This window comes from Hippocampus comes, unplaced genomic scaffold (assembly GCF_001891065.2).
Source record: "Hippocampus comes isolate QL1 unplaced genomic scaffold, H_comes_QL1_v1.1 scaffold337, whole genome shotgun sequence".
In the NCBI taxonomy this organism is placed as follows: domain Eukaryota; kingdom Metazoa; phylum Chordata; class Actinopteri; order Syngnathiformes; family Syngnathidae; genus Hippocampus; species Hippocampus comes.
Window position 1 is genome coordinate 172,931 of NW_017805929.1, and position 20,950 is coordinate 193,880.

Sequence of the window (20,950 nt, forward strand, 5' to 3'; positions counted from 1 at the left end):
ACGCAAGCTCCAGCAGAAGGCTACTCCCTCGATTGCTATGAATCACATTAGATGCTTACCAGACCATCCTTTTTAAGCTGCGAGCCATGGGTTGAGATGTCTGCACAAATTATGCTTCCACTGAAGGGCAATACACGGCACGCGAGCGCTGGCGAGAGGAAGCGGGGCGGCCGCGGGGGCTGCCTGCGCGTTATGCGGCGATACGCATTTCTGTTTACATCGTAAAAATGATCATAGAGAGCAGATAAGTAGAATAAGAGTTGTTGTTGGTGGTGGTGGTGGTGGCGGAGGCAGAAATTATTAAGGATTTACAACACAGATGCAATGCAAGGACAAAATGTAGATGGCAACTGCTTTTTCTGTCATTCCTGTCAGGGGCCCTTAATGCAGGAAATCATGCTCATATTAAATCATTTAAAAAAAAAAAAGAAAATAAAAGCTCTCTTTTGACTCATTATAACATGAATGCAAGGGATATAGAAAATGCCCCCTGAACCCCAGAGGGCATTTCGTAGACCAACTTGTGTACGTGAACTGAGATGGGTGGAGGCGAATTCCTGCAGCTAATAAGTTCCGCTGTCATCTGGACGCGGCAGAGTCACTAAGGGGGGTCACGGAAATAATGACCAGTTTACTATTCATAGATTGACCGTCGGATGGCTGAAGAACATTTCATTTGATTGCATTTATGCAATCTGTCGCATATTTCCAGGACCAAAAGCGTCACCAAGATTAGTGACGAAACTCATTTATTGGATCTACTTTGGGGGGGGGGAGAAAAGAACACAAGAAGCAAGCAAATATTCTTTGAAGAGTGATGGCCCCATAAATGGCGCACACACGCCCGGGAAATTGAGTAAAGTTAAGCCTGGTCAAGCTTACCAAACTTATTAATAATAATTAATTGCATTTTGCCTGTGGGTGCTGGGTTCCATAATTACTCCCAGGTCCTGACTTGGAAGTCTATGCAGTCAAAATAAATATCGCTCCTGCTGCAGAAAGACTAGACTGAGAGGAGATGATGAAGACATGACCAAAAGAGACTTATTTTACCACATTATCTCCCTCTCATACTTAACATGAAATCGGTTGCAGGCATTTCAGGTCGTTGCAACATCATCGGAGGAGCAAAGAAGGGATTTTCTGGGATTAAGTTTTAATTTAATTCAGGATGATATTTTGAATTTCAAAAAAAAAAAAAAAAAACCTTCTAACGCCTCTTCGATTTTTCTAACTGATGTACTTTCACAAGGTCATCCGGGAGGGCATTAACTGAGACGCTAACACAGTCTGATTTTTATTCAGAAATTTAAAAATAAATAAATAAATAAATGTTCCTGTGATCTTAATTAAAGTGAGGACCATCAGAAAGAAGCTGTTCAGTGCAGGTTTTTGTGGTATTTTTGTTTGTTTGTTTTTTTTACCTTGACATAAGCAGGCTGCTTCTCCAGAATGAGATCAGCAACCTTTTTGGAAACCTACAGAGAAAGAGAGAGAGCAGAGAATGAGAATGGCCGTGTTAGAACAGAGAAACTTTTTTTCCCAAATGTCACCCTAGAAAACAGCTGGGGCAGTGTTACCTCAAAATCAAGAATGTGAATATGTAGATAGAGATACATATCTATATAGTATATGATTGGATGAACAAGACGATACAGCTCCTACACCTCATCTTATTTCAATATTAATCAACTCAATTGTGGCCAGTGAGTGCATCCATTTTAAAGGAGTGGTGTAATTTACTGATTCAGTGGTTCGCCCTCGTTTCATGTAACGAATGATATGCTCCCGTAAATTGTACATTTGGTGTTCAGGCACTTCATTGCCCCTCGCAGCACCGCATACGCATGCCTACAGGCGCGCACACGCTAAATTTAAAGTCCCTTTCCAAGGAGGATTTAAGCAAAGGTATCAAAGCCACACAAAGTTTTCAACGGCAGCTTTCCCACCAGGTTATTAGAACATGGCCGTCTCTGGTATTTGCTCAGCTACCGCTTCTGTGGAGTGAGTCAAAGTGCGTTTTTTTTTTTTTTTTGGATTACGCCGGTTTTCACGGCGGCTGAGGTCTCACAGTGCGCAAAGGCAATTAGCTAGGAGATGAACCTCTGCCGGGAGTGAGTCAGAGATGCCAATTAAGCTCAGATGCGGTGGCGGACAGACAAGGCAGATGTTCTCTCCCCAAATGACACAAAATGCCTCTTCGACCAAGGCAAAGAGGATTCAGGTAAAGCAGCTAATATGTACGGGTGATGCACCCGTCTGTCATCTCATTACGAATGGGGAAATATTTGCATCTCAGTTGGGACAAAAGGGAAGCCGGTCACAGGGCACCCCTGCGGCGAGCACATTCAAGCACCATCGTTGCTTCTGCACAGGGATAAGCTTCATTCCACACAGTGACTACACATCCCGGAAGTAATGATCTGCGCGACCGTTGAGTCTGGCTGTGCACACCGTGAATGTACAAACACATAAAAGCTACCCACGAACCGAGATGGTCTTTTCATTCCTGGCAGCGGGACATTCGTGGCGGTGAGATGAACCGCGTCACATATGGCTCACGTTTTTTTGACGTCACCTCGCAATAAATCGATTCCTCATCAGGCTGCTCGAAAATAATAATTCGTTAAGTTGCTCGCTGATAAAATCCTGTTTTAAAAAAAAAAAACATTCACCCACTCCTTAGGGTTTTGCATTATTATGCATGTTGCACGCAAACTCTTAGATCCCGCAAAAAAAAAAAAAAAACAAACCAAACATTCTGCATGCATATCTAAGACCATCTGTTCATGGTAGGGTGAAAATGAATGCCATTTCTTTGACTTTAGATTTGCACACAAGCCATACATTAACTCTCAATCTGTTGACTGGGACGTTTCCAGAAGCTCACCGCACGCCAGCCGGCACGAGCACCCAATTGAAGCAATTCATTACCATAACTCAAGCGCACAAAAAGAGGCTTGTGTTTTTTTTTTTAATGATTCTCATGAGGAATTTTTCAGATTTTCATTTTGATGCTTTGCGCTACAAGAAGAAAAAAAAAAAAAAAAAACGCACAAAATATTTGTCATTTGATTGTTTACTAAAATCAGAGCCCGGCAGACTGACACAAGCAATTGAATGATGTTGATTTTTCTCTCCTTCGATCCACTTTCCAGACGGCTTTTCCTCATTAGGGTTGCGGGTAAGCACTCACTTCCATGCACTTATTCGCTTATACCCCGAAGAATTTTTTTTTGCAAATGCCCCACGGCACTTGAAACTCGCTAACTGTCGGAGGTGTCACCGAACAACACGGCTAGAGTGTTTTGGCGCGACTGTTCACTGGAACAGTTGCCATGGCTATTTCTCCAGAGGTGCCCGGAAGCTAACTGTGACATATTAGGGGAAAGCGACAAGATGTACTCCAAGTGTTTACCATCACATAGCGCTCGCCACACTGCTGGTCACATAAAGTCTGGGGTGCTCTCAATTTACCGGCTGTTTGGCAGCTAACGCGCCATACCCGCGGGGGAACAGGTACTAAGTTCAAGAGAGAGGCTTGATAACGAAGGAAGGGTTGCTGTACAAAAAGACATTCAAAATTTTCAGCAAAAATGGCGCACAAAACTTAACACATTTCCCTTAGGGTTCATAAAGGGCGTGGCAAGAATGTGAGCCTGGAATGGACAATTTCTGTTTGTATTGATTTTTTTTCTGAACAATTGTACCATGTCATGCCATCATTTTAAAATGTGAAACATTCTTTTCAGCTCCGTTCTGTGAGCGCGTCTGACTTACAGCAGCCTGTTGTCTCTTCAGTCTGTCTCGGTACTCTTCCAAGTCCTGCAGGTTCAACTCGGTTGGGAGTTTCTAAACAAACACAAAACAACAACAAAGTTTATTTGTACGCCAGCCGCTGACAGACGCATCACGCGGCGATGTCTCCTGCTGCTTCAAAACAGATCCTCATTAGAAAAAGTTCGAACCCGGGGAGAGCCGAGGAGGTACAGTATTTGCTGCTCGGTATCTGAATTTAAAATATATGCCACGAAGCATTTGGAGGGGTTCAAGATTGTCTCGCTGATCTGACTTGCTCTTATATTCAATGAAACGGAAATGATTACCTCAATTTATACCCGAAAATCAGATGTAGGTTGGGCCAAGAAGGCAGAGGACGTTATTTAGTAAACAGCAAACAAACTCAGCTGGGTAAAGAAGATATTACAATTCCATGCCCCAAAGGATGATAGGTAATTACTTTCCCCTTGATTGAGAGTCTCATTTTCAGGTGGTGTGGTGAGACCAAGATAAATCTAATGAGATTTCACACCCTCCTTCTGTTCAGTGGATACAATCCATCAGTCTGGATGTCAATGGAACGAGAAGAGGAAGTGGCAGCAGCTCAGATGAGAAACCAGGAAGCGCAAAATAACGATCACGGATTCGGAGGCATTGCAAATACCGCATTGCTATCACAGGCGGTGGTGGCCTTGATGGAATTACTGCCGTTACCGCGGGGGAAGTGGAAACCGCGAGCCGGTCTTCTCATCAGTTTTACAGGAGAGCGAGTTGTCGTTCATTCCGTTCGTCAAGCACTTTGAAACAGAGAGTATTTTTACACGACCTGCAGTTCGTGCTGCACCATGTCAAAAGAGTCGTTGGAGAAGTAGATCTCCTCGATGCCGTCGATGATCTCCTGCTCGGCCTGAGGGTCGATCGGCTGCTCCCTGAGCTCTCGCAGCTCCTCCTAAAACACCCACAGACAATTTGGTTTACCGTTCACACAGTTCCGGCGCAGGGAAACACACAATCAGCCCGAGAAACGTTAAAAAAAAATGTTTAAAACCTCTCAGCAGTCTACATAAAATATCATTGCGGGAAGAAGGGAGTCAGAGGAGTTTCACCGAGGCTTAAGGACAAAGTGAGAAGGGGGTTGAATGAAAATGAGATGGATAACAAGGGGCAGAGAGAAGAAAAGGAAAGGGAATAGGAGTGTGGTTTGGGAGAAGATTACATGTTATTTCATTGCGCTGCTCTCATGAGGGATATCGGTCAGGGTTGTGGGGAACAAAGCCAGGAAATGAATGACTTTAAAAAAACAAAAAAAACAAAAAGGAGATTCCCTCCCTTCAGAGTATTCGTGAGAACCGTAAGAGTCTTATTGATTAACATGCTGCGCATCCGCCGAGGCTGCTTGCCGCACGCTCTTTCAGATTTGAAGCTCTCACCACCGACAGTGTTAATTAGCAGGTTTGTGGTCGCGGGTCAATGACAAAGTGTGAGCAAATGTCTCAGGTCTGCAGTTTATAAAGAGGCAAAAAGTTGATGAACAGTTGCTGACAGCATCACAAAGGTCCAAGAGCTTGGATGAACATCACTTCAAATGCACTTTATGGATCTTTGAAGGTCTCGATATGTGCCATTTTGAAAGGGGAAATTGCTGCTACCGAAAGGACCGCGGGCAAAATTATTCCATTTAAATGATGAGCGAGGCTGTAAAAGGAGAAAACAAGCACGATAGAGTGACTTGGCACTCGAGGGGAGGTCAAGTTACTTTGCAAATAATTTGGATTCATCCTCTAAACCACCAGTGTCAAAGTCAAGGCCCGAGGGCCAGATCTGGCCCACCACATCATTTTATGTGGCCCGCGAAAGCAAATCAAACATGTCGACTTCTACGATGCTTGCTAAAATTTTAACCAAAAATTCAAATTCTCATATGTAATATACAAGAGCTATTGTAAGTTTTCTTGTTCCCAAAAACCCTCATTACAGAAACTTAAACTGAAGTTGAATAAACCATTATTCTTGACTTCCTTATATGGTTTCACAGTCATCACGGCCCTCCAAGGGAACCGGGAACTATAATTTGGCCCGCGATTAAAAATGAGTTTGACACCCCTGCTCTAAACCCTCTGGGTATCTGTGCTCGTGACAATCGATCAAACAACTGTCACTAAAAGCCAAACAATTTCAGCTTGCAAAAGGTGAACCTGAAGAGATGAATAAGGTAATGAAGTGCAAACAAACGTAGCCACATCTGAATTCATAAAGCTTTACATACGGAACATATACACATTCTGTACTCGAGCGCACATCTAAATAAAACATCTCACGTACGCGTAATGCTGACTGCGACTTCTTTTATGTGTTGGATCAATACATTGAGGCATCAGCACATTCCAATCTATTGCAACTAAAAATAGACTTGGCAAGGTTGGATGTGGATTACGATCCATAGGCACTTTGGCAATTCACGCATGTCCGATTAATTTTTCCTCAAGATTGCGATTTAATATGCAATTTTTTTTTTCAAGGTCCTCTTCTGAAGTTTTTTTTGTTTTTGTTTTTTTTTAAATAGACACAAGCAATTCAGTAATTTCAAGGTCCTCTTCTGAAGTTTTTTTTTTTTTTTTTTTTAAATAGACACAAGCAATTCAGTAATTTGTGTTATAATAAACAATCTAAGACGTGGTTACATTAACATTAAGTGGACAGTTTACCATGTTATCAGCTTACAGGGTGCGTGTTACAATAAACAATCTAAGACGTGGTTACATTAACCTTTTCAGGGACAGCGTCTACTAGAGTGGACAGTTTACCATGTTATCAGCTTACAGGGTGTATGGAAGGGTTAAATAAAACCGCAAATTTGCATGAAAGCTTAACTTACTCAACAGGATGACTTGCTGTCTTTTAAGCGCTCGCCATGACAACCTTGTTATACACCCACCAAGCACCAAAGCAGCTCTCACACTGCTATCGGTCTGGAGTGTGCCGAGAGGCAGCCAAGTGTGCCACACATGTGACCCTCCCCAAGTTTGTGGGTGCGCGTGTTTCGCGCTCACACCTCTGTATCGGACAATTATGCTGAGTAAGAAAGCCAACGCATCGGATCATATATGTACGAGTATATGGTGCAGCAGAACAACATTCAGATAACATGATCGGATGATGGGGAAGCGTGTGAATGAAGCACTGTGTGCCATTTGGCTCAGGTGAAGAAGAGAGCGAAAGCCCCGAGGGAAATGTGTGGGCGAGTGCGTTGAGATTGGAAACGAGGGGTGAAGGCACAGGAGATCACGGGCGGCCAGACGAAAGGTGGGTGGGAAAATCAACTTAAATGGGAGAGAAAGTGAGAGGGGGTGGCGGGGGGGAAAAGAAGGGGTGGGGGTTGAATGACTCATTGCTGGTGGAAGTTCTAGTGGAGGGAGCCGAAGACAGACGGATGAGCGTAAAACCAAAACAAAAGATGCGTCTCTTCTGTCCCTTCCCCCAATGGTCGCCCGCCATCGTTGGACTTGCCGTAAAGCGGAAAACTTGCACACAACTCAAACTGAAAGAGTCATCGGGATGCAATGCATGCGTGCTTCAAAAGCTTTGAACAGATCTCACTTTGAACTGGCATGATGCAAAAAAATAAAATATTCATCCTCTATGCAAATTCATTCACCCAGGTTTCTTTTTTTTTTTTTGGATAGCCCCGGAAATAACAAATCTATTTGCATTCAAATTGCAGGACACTGAACAGACACTATCAAAGAATCAAAGGGTATATCAAAGTGTCGAGTGCTCGCTGAATGTTAACAATCAGGACCAGGATAAAACGGACCTTGATAGCCGGGAGGTTTGCTCAAAAACAAAGAGTTTCTCAACAATGGGAGCTTCATGTAAATTCCCGTGGGACAGCCATGAAGGTTAGGTTAGCAAGATGAGGGGGCTTATTATTTCCATGATGGAACAGTGCTCATTTCCTCTCCAAATTATATAAAGCAAAATAAAAACATTGAGATGAAGGTTAGGTTAGCAAAATGAGGGGGCTTATTATTTCCATGATGGAACAGTCTTTCGAAGCATCAATGTAGATTATTTACAGAGGCCAACTTTAACCACACGCTCTCATACACCTCAGACCTCAAGTGTAAGGTAGAGAGGCACTGACCCCGACCAAATCATGCATATTTATCTCAGTGCTCATGCCCTCTCCAAATTATATAAAGCAAAATAAAAACATTGTGGTATAGCCTCAAATTTCATTTGTTAGAGCACATGCAGCCTCTCAACTCGACTTGTTGCGCTGTGAGAAAAGCAAGGGGGACCCCTGCTGATGGAAGAGGGTACACGCAACTTGCGTAGCAGAATTTGGAGATGCAGGAAAATGTTGCACAGAAAATTCCACCAAAGCAATTTGTTCGGTATTTTCCATTTCTATTGCTCTATGACTAAATTTGTCCCCAAAAATATGTAAATAAATTCATTATATGGGCTTTATATCTTGCAAAAAAAAAAAAACGATTTGTCCCATTTTTGGTGAGCTGTGTTTTTATATCCGTGCACATTCTCACGATTTATATTTTTTCATCTGGGTCTGAGCTCTTCCCATGAAATGACTAAATTTGTCCCGAAAAATATGTAAATAAATTCATTACATGGGCTTTATATCTTGCAAAAAAAAAAAAAGATTTTTCCCATTTTTGGTGAGCTGTGTTTTTATATCCGTGTACATTCTCACGATTTATATGTATATATTTTTTCATCTGGGTCTGAGCTCTTCCCATGACTCAGAAGGAAACTCAACCTTTGCCAATCCTCTCATTCCCTGCTTCAATGTGCGAGTCATGTCCGATGATGGGTGATGCATCTTCGTTCATCGACCATCAGTGAGCCAGATGTTGCTCTCGGCTCCTGGTGGAAGCCAAATGATTTGAATCGCGACTCATGACACAGGAATGATGTCAAGCTGTGAAAGTGATGAAAAATTAAAGCCATTGGGTAAACGTATACTCGAGCAACGAGCATCCTCTGTCGTCATGGTTACCCACAGATATTCCATTCTCAGGTGACATTTCTACACTTTTGAGTATCCATGTGCAACTGTACACTGATTCCGTACTTCTTGCTGTTCTCAAAGCAAAATGAAGAACAAGGTAAAGCCATTGGGTAAACGTATACTCGAGCAATGAGCATCCTGTCGTCATGGTTACCCACAGATATTCCATTCTCAGGTGACATTTCTACACTTTTGAGTATCCATGTGCAACTGTACACTGATTCCGTACTTCTTGCTGTTCTCAAAGCAAAATGAAGAACAAGGACTTGACCCCTGAGTCATGAAAAAAGGGTCAACCTAAAGATCCTAAAAAAATTTATAATTGCTCTTGTGTTCACTGAGAAATGGATACAAAGCCAACTATTCAAAAGGGACTGCATTCGTTTAAAATGAGCATCAAACCATGTTACAAGGTAGCAATCTGCTGAGTCATCTCATGCAATTAAGCATGACTGACTGTGTTCCCATACACCCTATCAAAAAGAGAGTGACCTACTGGAGGAGAACTTATTTCACACTCTTGGTTCGGTGGTAAATGAGATGAAGTCCTGAATTGAAATAAATGTTGGCCTTCAGTCTCGCTTCTGCTCCTGGAAACCTCGTGGGAGTGAATTGTAATGAACCACAGTGGCAGTAAGACTCTGACACATACACACCTTATATTTGGGTAAATTCGAACCCCCTCCATTGCAGTCAATCTAATCTCAAAAGGCATGCTTTCATTACAAAACCGCAGAAATGTTCCATCATCTCAGTGTTCTTATCGGGGTAAAATAAGAAAAATAAATATTACATATGTAGCGACACTATAATATATCCACATAATGATAAGAAGACTGCTTAAATTTACCTTGCTTGGGATCCTCAAGTTTTCCGTGGGACTGAGGTCTGTCATACTCTCCTGAGGGCTTTTTAGACCCTGAGAGAAATAAACAAAATACATTAAAATATGGCTGGGCAATTAATTCCATTTTTATGAATGAAATTGAGTTAATAGCTTCAGGCATTTTTTTATATCGTTCAACGCATTTTAAAAAAAGTTTGAATCTATGAAACTCCGGTTTTGAATGCAGTTGAAAAATTTGGGTGCACCTAATTTTTTCGCTGGTGCACCAAAGAAAAAATTGTTGGCTGCAGCAGTGCAAATGGGGCATAAAATTAGTCTCGAGCCCTGGGTTGGTAAGTCGGGTCCTTCGTATCTCAAGGCACCACTGCAGTTGTGAAAATTAAAAACAGATGAATAATAATAATAATAATAAAAGGCTATTTGAATAGACGGTCCTGAAAACCTTGTATTTATTTATATAGTTTTTGTTTTCTACTTTCTCCCTTTCATAATTTTGCTCCTGTAAATTGGGAATTTCTCCATTGTGAGACAAATAAATGTTTTCTTCTTTAAAAAATTAGACATTTACTGCTCTACTTTCTGTGGGACATCCTGAAAACCTTATATTTATTTATATAGTTTTTGTTTTCTACTTTCACCCTTTCATAATTTTGCTCCTGGAAATTGGGAATTTCTCCATTGTGAGACAAATAAATGTTTTCTTATCTCATCTTAAAATTAGACATTTACTGCTCTACTTTCTGTGGGACTTAATGTGGCCAGCATTGAAACAAAAACTGCTGGGGGGGAAAAAAATTTCGAAGCTTAGTAGCAGGAAAAATAACGTAAATCTCAGAAGAGGCAAAAGAAAAACTTGTTTTTTGTCACTGTCAAGTGCTCATCGAAGGGGGAAAAAGACGGAAATCAGAGTTTTGTGAAAATCTTAGGGCATGTCAACGTGTCAAGCAATGTATTATGGCTACGTTGGTTATCATCGACAAAAAAAATTCACCCCCAAAAATGCAATAGACACACGTGTTGTGTTCTATTATATTGTACAGACAGTAAATAATGCACTATTATGGGATTGTTATGTCCGTTATATACGAACGCACTGTGGTTTGCATACGATGAGCTTTTTCCTCATATCCTAGTTATGTTATAAAGTCAAGACACCCGCTACGCCGGTTATACGTGCACTTGGACTGGTTACTCGATTGACACCTGTCAAATTTCCACCTTAGCCATCATGCTAGCAAGTTCTCCAGCTGCGTCTGCAATAAAGGTCAGGCAAGTCATTTTACGTAGGTTCACTTCACTTACCTGTCGGGCCATGAGAGACTTGATCTTCTGCATGTTAGCACTGAAATCTGTCCACTGGTCATGTAAATGGCGATCGTTTCAGCTATGTTGTCATGTTAGCGATACGCCTACATCAATACGGTGAGGGACGCCATAGTTGGCAGTCACGTGACTTGTGAGCAAGGCGGTGGCTTGCCTGTCACGTTCTAAAGCATCATGGGAAACGTAGTTTTTTAGGTTTTTTCTTCTAACAGACCTTGCCCAATAATTGGCGCCTATATTAAAACGTAACAGTAAAAAGCACGATATCTAACACAAATTGCTCATTAGTTTTACACTGATTACATTCGGCACAACAACATTGTATTCGCCCACTTGATCAGGTGATAAACCTGAACAGTTTCTCTTGCCCTAAATACCCTGCTTGACATGATAATTATATTTGCGTGCCTACTTTAATTCACACTGTCATCAGAGCAAAAGATAACAAAGAAACTGCTTCTCTCTTCGCAAAACCTTCTTTTGTTGTTGATTTATTGATAAAAACGAATTCTTACTCTGTACTGCAGTGTGCAAATGGATTTGTGTTTGTGTCAAACGAATCATGCAAATAACACGTTGTAGCGGCCCCTGGTGGCGCAAACCAAAACAACAACAACTCTGAGTTTTATTGAAGACTATTTGTTCATAGTCTTGTCATCAGAGCAAAAGAAAACAAAAACTGCTTCTCTCTTCGCAAACCCTTTTGTTGTTCATTTATTGGTAAAAACGAATTCTTACTCTGGACTGCAGTGTGCAAATAGATTTGTGTTTGTGTCAAACGAATCACGCAAATAACACGTTTTAGCGGCCCCTGGTGGCGCAAACCAAAACAACAACAACTCTGAGTTTTATTGAAGACTATTTGTTCATAGTCTGAATGGTTAGAAATGCAGTCTATAATATCGCATGTTTCTACTAGAACGATTGAATAGCAAATGACACTGCACTATGACAGAGCCACTATACCTATGGCCTTGTAACTTTCACCTTAGGCGTATTTGGTAAAATCGGGAGACACAATGATCTATTGTTCCTGCTTGGTTAATGAAGCTCCAGGCTATTTCCCAGTCAAATGAAGGTGAGCAAGCTCTTTTTTAGGTATTTCTAGGCATTCAGCCAAAGAGGAGCCTCCCCTCAAGCATACGCTGCTAACAGATGGCATGACCCACTCACAACGACTTCATTCGCTAGGTCATAATGTAATTCGAGGTGAGGTTCATTTAATAAAGTGCTTATTTTTGTTCAGGATCTGCCATGTTAAATTCTCATGAATATTAAAATTTCTTGACAAGGGGGATTCATTCTTATCCTACACTCCCCAGCAAGTATCGGCTGACCTCAGAGTATTTTGAGTGTCTGGTTGTCTCATATAGTGCATACACCAACAACAGACACTTTATTTTTCATCATCTCATAACAGGGTGCCAGCAGCAGTTGTTGGAGTGCGCTCATCATACTGAAGCATCAGTCCGCTCTTGCGTATGTCTCACCATCACAGCCGGTACGCTGCACACCAATGCATCATGTCTCCAACCAAACCAACTAGTCTGTAGCGATTGCAAGTCTTTCACAAGTGACAGAACAAGTGACAGGGGCTCTTGTTTTTTTTTTTTTTGTTGTTGTTGTGTTTTTTTTTGGTTTGTTTTGTTTTTCCAGACCAAAAGTGATTGTTTTCAGCCTGAAGGGTTGTTAAAAACAAAAGTCATGTACCTGTAGTCATATTTATTCAAATAAAAAACAGAGATACAAATGCAAACTGTACATTAATTTAAAAAGGATTCATTCCCCTTTTTGACATTCATCTTTATCCGTGCAGACAAATGCTACATGTATAGAAAATGGGTTAAAGGTTTCAAAAAGGAATAAACAGATCTTAAGGAAACCTAGAAATGGAATCATATTATAAATGAATCTCAGTATAACCTATGAACAGTATTTACAGTTTTTCGCCTCACTCACTACCATAAGTTACAAAAATACTTAATAAAGCACTAGTCTCATTAAACTCAGTATTTTAAAACCACATTAAATATTTTTTTTTTCAATTAAGGAATAAGTTTTAAATATGATTCTCTCTCTCTCTCTCTCTCTCTCTCTCTCTCTCTCTCTCTCTCTCTCTCTCTCTCTCTCTCTCTCTCTCTCTTGCAATGTCTTTCTGACACAAATTTCCTGTAGAAAATGTAAGAAAATCCTGTTTTAAAAAAAAATGGGATGACAGCAAAATGACCTCAGTCAAATAAATTATCTGTCCTGGAGTGTGGACCACAACAGTGCACAATAAGATTGTGTACTCGCACAGGTCTCTATCAGCTCTTGTGCAAACAGTGAGTCACTAAAAGCAGTGCCTTGGGCTTTGACAAGAGTCTCAAGACATACCCAAATCATATTTTTTAAGGCGAGGACTTAAAAGTCACTTGAGAAAATTCTGCCCAGGGGTTTCAGGAACATGTCTGATGACATCGTAGATTGTGGTGTGCATATCCTGAAGTGACTCCAGCCGAGCCAGAGATCTGCATGATGCCTGCAGGACAGTAGGGAGAAAAACATCCATTTACCAGCTCTTGCTGCTTTTGGGGGCAAATGTGGGTTTGAGAAAAAGAAAAAAAAAAACATACTTGTGCAGATTCAATTTTCCCAGGCATGGAGACAAATTCATAGATGCCAAAGTCTTCAGATGCATCTTCATGGCCTGTTGATGAATATATTCTATAATTAGATCATGAGGTGATAGTCCCGTCTTGACTCAAACTGTCAGAATGTGACAGTATGGCGTGCTTAAGTCTCATACAGCTGATATTTTAAACATATGTGCCTATGACATACTGTGCAATCTATTTAACTGAAAATAAAAGTTTGAAATTAGTTACAATGTTGACATGGAGAACATCTTTCCTTTCATTTTCAGTACCGCTTATCCTCATTAGGGTCACAAGTGAGTGACTTTCAGCAGCGTACGTGTACCCCTGATTGGCCCACTGCCCAATCGCAGAATGCTAACAAATGATCATTTGCACTCACATTCACACTTACAGTTCATTTTAAGACTCCAATTAACTCGAGAAACATATTTTTGCAATGTGGAAGGTCAAGCTCCACAATTAAGAGTGAGTGAAATGTCATGTCTGTCTTTATTTATTTTTGTTTGCAAGCGCCTTTTGTTAATTCCCCATTCCCCCCCCCCCCCCCCCTGGATCCTTGTGTCTAGCGTTTTCTGTTTTGTGTTTTTGATCATAAACATTTTTGTTATTCGCATTTTGTCTGTGACTGAATTTCTGGGATCCGAAACATTAATCGGTTTATTCCGAACCTGTCATGAAAAAGAATGACTAATACACGTGTGTACAGAAGAGTTGTGATAGAAGCAGCGTCTTACCTGATCGATGTGGTCGTTTCTGATCAGAGATTGGTCTGCAAAAAAAAGTTGTTCTAAGTAGAAGATGATACCAATCTGTATTTGAATCGCATGACTTCATTGAATAGTTTGCTTTTGTCCTTACCTGTTATAAATTCTCATGAGCACTGCGGGATAAGATGGAAGGAGGGAAAATGAAAAATGAATACATGAGGCAGTCGAGAAAATGTGGAATCATGCGTGATAACTGAGTATGGGAGTTGCAAAAAGGGCTATCTAACCTCTTTTTGGGTGACAGGCTTTCCTAAAAAATACCAGCAGCATGCTGCCGATGATGAACAAAGAACACAAAGTAATAACAGCCAGCGGGGAGACAGCATTATTATCCTGGGTGTGCTTCTCTTTTCCTGCAAACAAACACGGGAGGGACTACAAATTACTCATGTTTATACTGCATTTGGACTGCATTAGCCGACTTTGGAACAGGAGGGGGCTAAGGTTGGAGTACCGCTGCATACAAAAAAAGAGTGCAAAATGTTGTCATCCAAATTGTAGTAGTTAGTCGTTGTAAGTCATTGATGAAAAATAAAAATAAAAGAAATTCAAGTCACCCCGGCTTCTGTGCACTAGTTAAACCCTAACCAGTAATCAGCATAAGCCATCGCTGAGCCTTTTCTCCCCATCACCGTGACAACATATCAACGTTCCATTCAGCACACAGTCTCTCCGCATGCTATAAAACTTCGTCAACAAATACAACAGCTGTTATGCTCTGTTTACTTTCCCACACACTGAACTTTAATACGGACTCCAGGCAGTGAAACCTAGCAACGGAGATAAAAATGCGCTGTTCATGAGCCATAGTAGTCATAATCAGGTTTCACTTGCCTGCCAAGCGCGGAATTGGTCGCCCTCCACGTAATAAAACCTCATCTGATTTCACTGAATGTTTATCGCGCAATTCCCCGAAACACCCCGCGCTTTTGATTCTCGTCATTTTCCACCCACCTGTTCCAAGGCTGGCGACCACCAAGGTAAACTGGGTCTCGTCTTGCTTCTGCGTGACATTGTTGAAGGCACGGCACAGGTACTCCTCAGCCTGGGCCAGTTTGTAGGAGACAACCTCCAAGTGCGGGCCCTCGGTGATGACCCGCGTCGTGTTGCGCCGCTTGGAGAGCCACACGTAGCTGTTGGGCGGGTTGGATTCAGCCTGGCACTCAAAGAAGACCACTTCTCCTGGGTTGATGGTGAACACCTCCCCTGTGCGGAGGCCTTGGTCAGAGTTCACCTCTAAGTTGTACGGGCCATCTAGGGAGGATATAAATGGGTCAGGGAAAACAAAAGTCATACATCAGAAAATTCAATCTCCAACCATCTCGAAACTCGCACACGGTCAACTGTCAAAGAAAGGCATAGATTGGACCCGATGAAGGAGAAAGCCCACTCACAGTAAACGGTGAGCTCCGAGGCCTTTCTGCATCTCTCCTGGCTGACGGGGTTGCTCGCCACACAGCGGTAACTTCCCTTGTCCTCCTTTTTCACGGGACTGATCAGTAGCGTGGACTTGTCTTTGGAAAAGTGATATCTGTCACTGACACCCAGAAGGACATTGTCTCTGTACCACTGAAACACAACTCTCGTTCCTCTCTCCACCGAACATGTCCACGTCACGTTGGCCTTGTCTTCAACGACTGCATAAGATGGGCTCTTTTCGATTACTGGCGTGGATACGGGAACTGAGAAGCAAATACAACGGTGTGCATTTAGAGATTGCTACAATAACTGACATGAAATGATGCATCAAACTCAAGTCAACTCACCATCCACAGTGACACGCACTGTGTGCTCCTCTATGAAAACCCGCCCCGACTTGTTGAGAAACTCGATGTTCAGGTTGAGGTGATAATCGCCTTCATCGCGCTGGTTTAATATTCGTATCAGCAAAGACATATTGGGCTCTTTGAAAAAGATGCGGTTGCGGTACATCATGTTAGGAATGGAGGACTCTTTGGTAAATGTCACCAGAATGGTCCTGTTGCCGCTCGTGGTGGTGTGGGACCACGATCCCTGGATATCCACCTCATCCAAACGGAAGTATATCTCAACCGGCAGGCGGAGGGACTTTCCCTCGATACCGTGGCGTATTGATGAAGGGACATGGATGAATCTTGCACTGACATCTGTGAGATGAGGAAGAAGATTTGGTTTTTAAAGTCACTGAACACAGTCCAGTGTAGGGCTGGACGAGTTTTTAAAATCATCTTATTGCAATGTTTTCCCCTCAATATTCCAATTGTGATTATATATAAAAAAAAAAAAAAAAAAGCCTACCATCCGACCAAAATATTTTTTTTGTTTGTTTTTTTTTTGTGATAATTGCATGCTTTGCAATTTGAAAATCTCATTCTACGACATTGTGATATTGCCTAGTTCAGGGTATATCCCACCTCCAGGGCCAAGCTACAGCTCACGTGACCCAAAAGGGAAAAAAAAAAACTGATCAGAAACATGATATAAACTGGGCAACACATGTTGCGAAGAAACATCGTTCTCTGTCGGGGGGGAGGGGGGGGGGTCTACATTTAGACACATCTCTTCATCGGAATGATCATTTCCAGGTTGAAGAGAAACAACACAGCACTGTACTGTGCACTACTTCCCATACTGGGTTAATCAGAACTGAAAGTGAGAATTTGCATTTCATGTCTCCTCATTGAAATGTGCTGAAATGCCTAACAGGGAGTGTAACTTGCTCATGTCAAACCATTAATGGGGCCTTGCTCAACGACTATAGGCTTGGTCTCAGAGGTTATTTGGACTATCTCTATCCTTTTCTCCAAGTTGTCCAGATCCTCAAACTGTAATGAGCTAATATTGACACAAGTCACTGCTGTCATTGTTGTTTGACAAGGACAAGACCTGTCTTTCAACCTCACGCCACACAAAGCAAACACACGGGCGGTCTAAAGGCACTGGATAACTGTTGATGTGTAGCACCTCGCTGTCTGCTGTTGAGGGCAGTTGCCAGGGAAGCTTGTCAACACAATGCTCAACAACTTCTCACTTCAACAAATTGTGTTTCAAACAATGCCGACATTGTAAGTTCAGCACAATTAATATGACCCGCATATTAAATCTGCTGGGGGGTTTTTCCTGTCCTTCATTGTGTTACAGAAGCATCATTAATATTTCATTTGAGATGGCTGGTGTCTTTTGGCAGGGGGGGATCTTCACGATTACTGATTGCTTTTGGCGCACTTTTTTTTTTCTTTTGTAAAGTCGAAAAAGTGGAATGAAGTCGTTTTTCAGTTTCTGTTTGGATGCCAGGCTGAGAGCAAACAGCATGTGAGGGGGTGGCGGTACTGTGAGCCACTAACTTGCAAAGAGACTCTCACTGTTTGCTCACATTGGGATATCTTCGAACTATCCTTTTCACGGTTTTCATTATTTTTATAGATATGAATATACACACACACATAATTATGTGTATAGTTTGATGTCATTGAGCTGAACTATGTCACAGAGAAACTCAACTGAGAACTTTCTGAAATTCAAAATACATTTTTAAGCAGGGCATAGTCGGTTTGCTAACTAACTGCATTAAGTTGTAAAGTGAAGGTCCACCATGTGCTTATTTGAAGGCTAGCATTAGCCATAAAGGCACATTCTCTGCTTGGTGGTCATGTAAGTTGAGGGGTTCGTTGTTTTTGAATGGATGGCTCTACTTTACGAAACGGCAAAAGGAGAGATGGATTCCGTTTGAACGCCACTTTATTGAAAAGAAGTCTGTACGATCGAGAACACACTCTTCTCGGCAATTAAAACACTTCCTGCTTTTCTTTTCTTCAGCCAATCAGAAGCTATCAACATAAAACACGTCTAAGCAATTATTAAACAACAGAATATAATGTAGGTATTCTTAACATGAAATGATATGATGCTCAAACATAAAATGATAATAATTAATCAGCTAACATTAGCTTAAAATCACTTCCAAAGTGAGATTCCAATTTGTGTTTTTCAAAGAATCGAAACTTTTTCATCATGAAAAAAATAATAATTATAGCTGTCAAATCTTGCGCCAAAATAACGCGCTAAGTTTGGATGAGGAGAGGTAATCATTAAAAAGTCATCACTATTCAAACACCCTTCACGCAGATCGAATGCAAATGGCAGGAGTTTCAATTTGACATGGAAAATCCAATTTGCAAGTTAAGCTTATCTGTCCTTCAAATCTAATCAGAGCAGGTTGGTGTGCTTGTAGTGAGGTTAAAATTAGGTAAACGTTTGATATACACAGAATCAGAAGTCATTCTCGATCCAAGAGATGAAATTATTGTTATTATGTGCTCACTTAAGCCATTTCCCGTTGTAAATAAATCTCAAAAATAAATACTGTGTAAAAAGTTGTAAGTTTCACACACACACACACACACACACACACACACACACACACACACACACACACACACACACACACACACACACCTCCTTTCCGACCAAATGCTACTTCCTCCTGTTACTCCATGTTTCCATGCTCCTTATCACAATGACTTTAACTACTCTGCTAGCCGTTATGTGCTAAATAATAGATGCGGCACCCACACCCTTGCAACACGTTCAACTCTCCCAGGCCTGCAGGCGAGTTTCTGTGTTTTGTGTGAGTGTGTGTGTGTTGTCACAAGCAGGCGTGTGCCTTCATTTACACCAGCTGGGACACACTGAAAAGACAAAATGAGGAGAAGTGTGCCGAGCCCGCTGCTTAACTGTTGCCCCAAACAAAGTGGTCATTGTTGTGGTCATACACTGCTGCAGTGATGGTAAAGCTTGTGCACGCACGCACACACACACACACACACACACACACACACACACACACACACACACACACACACACACACACACACACACACACAAACACTCAAGGTAAGGAAGGGCATACATGCACTTCCAAACAATTGCGAGTGAAGGCCCATACATACTCACACCTGCCTCTTATCACCTTCACAACCAAGTAAGTTGTTTGGATACTAAATAAAGTCAGCCAGTGCGTGTCCAAAAGCAAGTTTAGGTCTCCCACCTTGCTCAAAGATAAGACAAACACATCTCCTTAAGGATGTAGCGGTTAATTTTAGATGTTGTGTTTGGGTAAGGTTGTCTCAAAATGAGTCACAGAGCAGTGGTGTTGCCCACTTCTTGTTTCCACTGCCTTTTGAAAAATTATTCTCGAGCTGGCAACATTCAAAAAGCGAAGTTACACAATGAGGATTATGGATGAAAAGAATGTGTCAATAAACAAGATCCACATCACACAATTTACTGAAGACATATTCCAATTAGAGTAACTTATAAAGCTGCTTTTTTTTTTTTAATGGTGACAAGAGGTGAGAGAATGCCCTTTTGGGTGCGTTTTGGTTCTGAATGTTCTTTTTGTATTGTTCATGTTATATTTTCATTTTAAACTAAACATTAAAAAAAATATACCAAGACTGCATCTCGGATCCGTGTAATTGCTGCAGACAAATGTCTCATTTAACATATTCTCACTTCTAAAAAAATAAAAATAAATAATAATAATAATAATAAAAATTAAATCTTCCTACATGTTACCCTTTTTCATCCATCACATCATCCCATCAGCAGCGCTCACCTGTTAGCAGGACCAGCAGCAAGCAGATGTGAAGTACCATTCCCCCCATGGCCTCCATGACATCTTATCCTCTTGGGACTTGTGAGGAATGAGAAATAAACAAGGGAGGCGGTATAGTGATGATTGAGGAGGGAGTAGAGAAGTGCGACTGGTTGTGGTGACTACATTTGCCAGGGAAATGAGATGAGCTAGCTTCAGCAGCAAGGCTCCTCCCATGTGACATCAGGTGGGGGAAGAAGAAGAAGAGGTCCACCTGAGTGGAAGGACAGTATGCCCCCCCCCCACACACACACACAAACATAGTCCTGCCTTAAGGCTGGAGGTTTCATTTCGTCACAGAAACTGAGACATGCGCGTGTAAATTAATAGTTTCAACGCCAGACTTGGAAACCTGAATCTTGACGGTAAAACGCCAGCTTTTTACATCAATCCCTTAAGGTGTGTGCATGTGTCGGGAGGGGCAGGGAAAAAAAAAGCAGTTAGACAGCTTAGAAGTACACGACTAAAATTTGGTATAAAGCGGTCGTGCTGTGACATGATTTGGGAAACGGCAAAACTGATATTGCTCTGCTTAATTAAGCGTTCACATCGCTGACCTTCAGGTTGTCCTGAAGGTGCAGAACCTCGTCCATCTGAAAGAGATATGTGACTTGACAACTTTTTAAAAATAAAGTTTATACGACCCCCCCCGCCCTCCACCCAAGGAAATGAAAAATATCAATAGACAGAAAGATAAGAAGAGCAGATCTGTATTCCGTAAGTTTTTGCTGTAAATTGTGAGGGGTAACGTAGTCATTGGATATGTGATGAAACTTGGCACGTACCTTATGAAAGAAGCCATTGTTGGCAGTGTAAATGAACGCCCCATTTGGTGATGGCACCATGGAGAGAAATGAACAATCACGAGTGTCGATTTTTGTAACAGACACACACGCACACAATTTGCAGAGTACACTCAGAAATATC

General features: G+C 41.6%; 2 protein-coding genes and 1 long non-coding RNA gene across 5 annotated transcripts in view; 1 reads left to right on the plus strand and 2 right to left on the minus strand.

Annotated features, from left to right (window-relative positions):
* The window catches only part of vps50 (VPS50 subunit of EARP/GARPII complex), a 49,303-nt gene extending 38,181 nt beyond the window's left edge, over positions 1 to 11,122 (minus strand). For both annotated transcript variants that reach the window (XM_019889724.1, XM_019889723.1), the window contains exons 1-5: positions 10,962 to 11,122; positions 9,663 to 9,731; positions 4,607 to 4,729; positions 3,781 to 3,852; positions 1,425 to 1,478 (exon numbers count right to left, since the gene is read on the minus strand). In XM_019889724.1, the coding sequence (XP_019745283.1) occupies positions 1,425 to 1,478; positions 3,781 to 3,852; positions 4,607 to 4,729; positions 9,663 to 9,731; positions 10,962 to 10,994 (351 nt within the window). In that variant the 5' untranslated portion in view covers positions 10,995 to 11,122. The remainder of the gene's footprint in view (positions 1 to 1,424; positions 1,479 to 3,780; positions 3,853 to 4,606; positions 4,730 to 9,662; positions 9,732 to 10,961) is intronic.
* On the plus strand, positions 10,802 to 12,708 carry LOC109527679 (uncharacterized). The gene is made up of 4 exons (XR_002170568.1): positions 10,802 to 10,923; positions 12,091 to 12,191; positions 12,403 to 12,603; positions 12,667 to 12,708. It is a non-coding gene; the product is annotated as an uncharacterized LOC109527679 (long non-coding RNA).
* Positions 12,709 to 13,183: 475 nt separating this feature from the next.
* Positions 13,184 to 20,174, minus strand: hepacam2 (HEPACAM family member 2). 2 transcript variants are annotated; one of them, XM_019889726.1, is made up of 9 exons: positions 19,985 to 20,174; positions 16,155 to 16,514; positions 15,783 to 16,070; positions 15,343 to 15,642; positions 14,616 to 14,741; positions 14,480 to 14,501; positions 14,356 to 14,390; positions 13,598 to 13,671; positions 13,184 to 13,503 (listed from the first exon to the last, which is right to left on the minus strand). In XM_019889726.1, exons 1-9 carry the CDS (start codon positions 20,040 to 20,042, stop codon positions 13,393 to 13,395), a joined length of 1,374 nt encoding a protein of 457 aa, XP_019745285.1. In that variant the 5' UTR covers positions 20,043 to 20,174; the 3' UTR covers positions 13,184 to 13,392. The 2 variants fall into 2 exon arrangements, with proteins under 2 accessions (XP_019745285.1, XP_019745284.1); XM_019889725.1 differs by having other exon boundaries at positions 14,356 to 14,408.
* Positions 20,175 to 20,950: the final 776 nt, after the last annotated feature.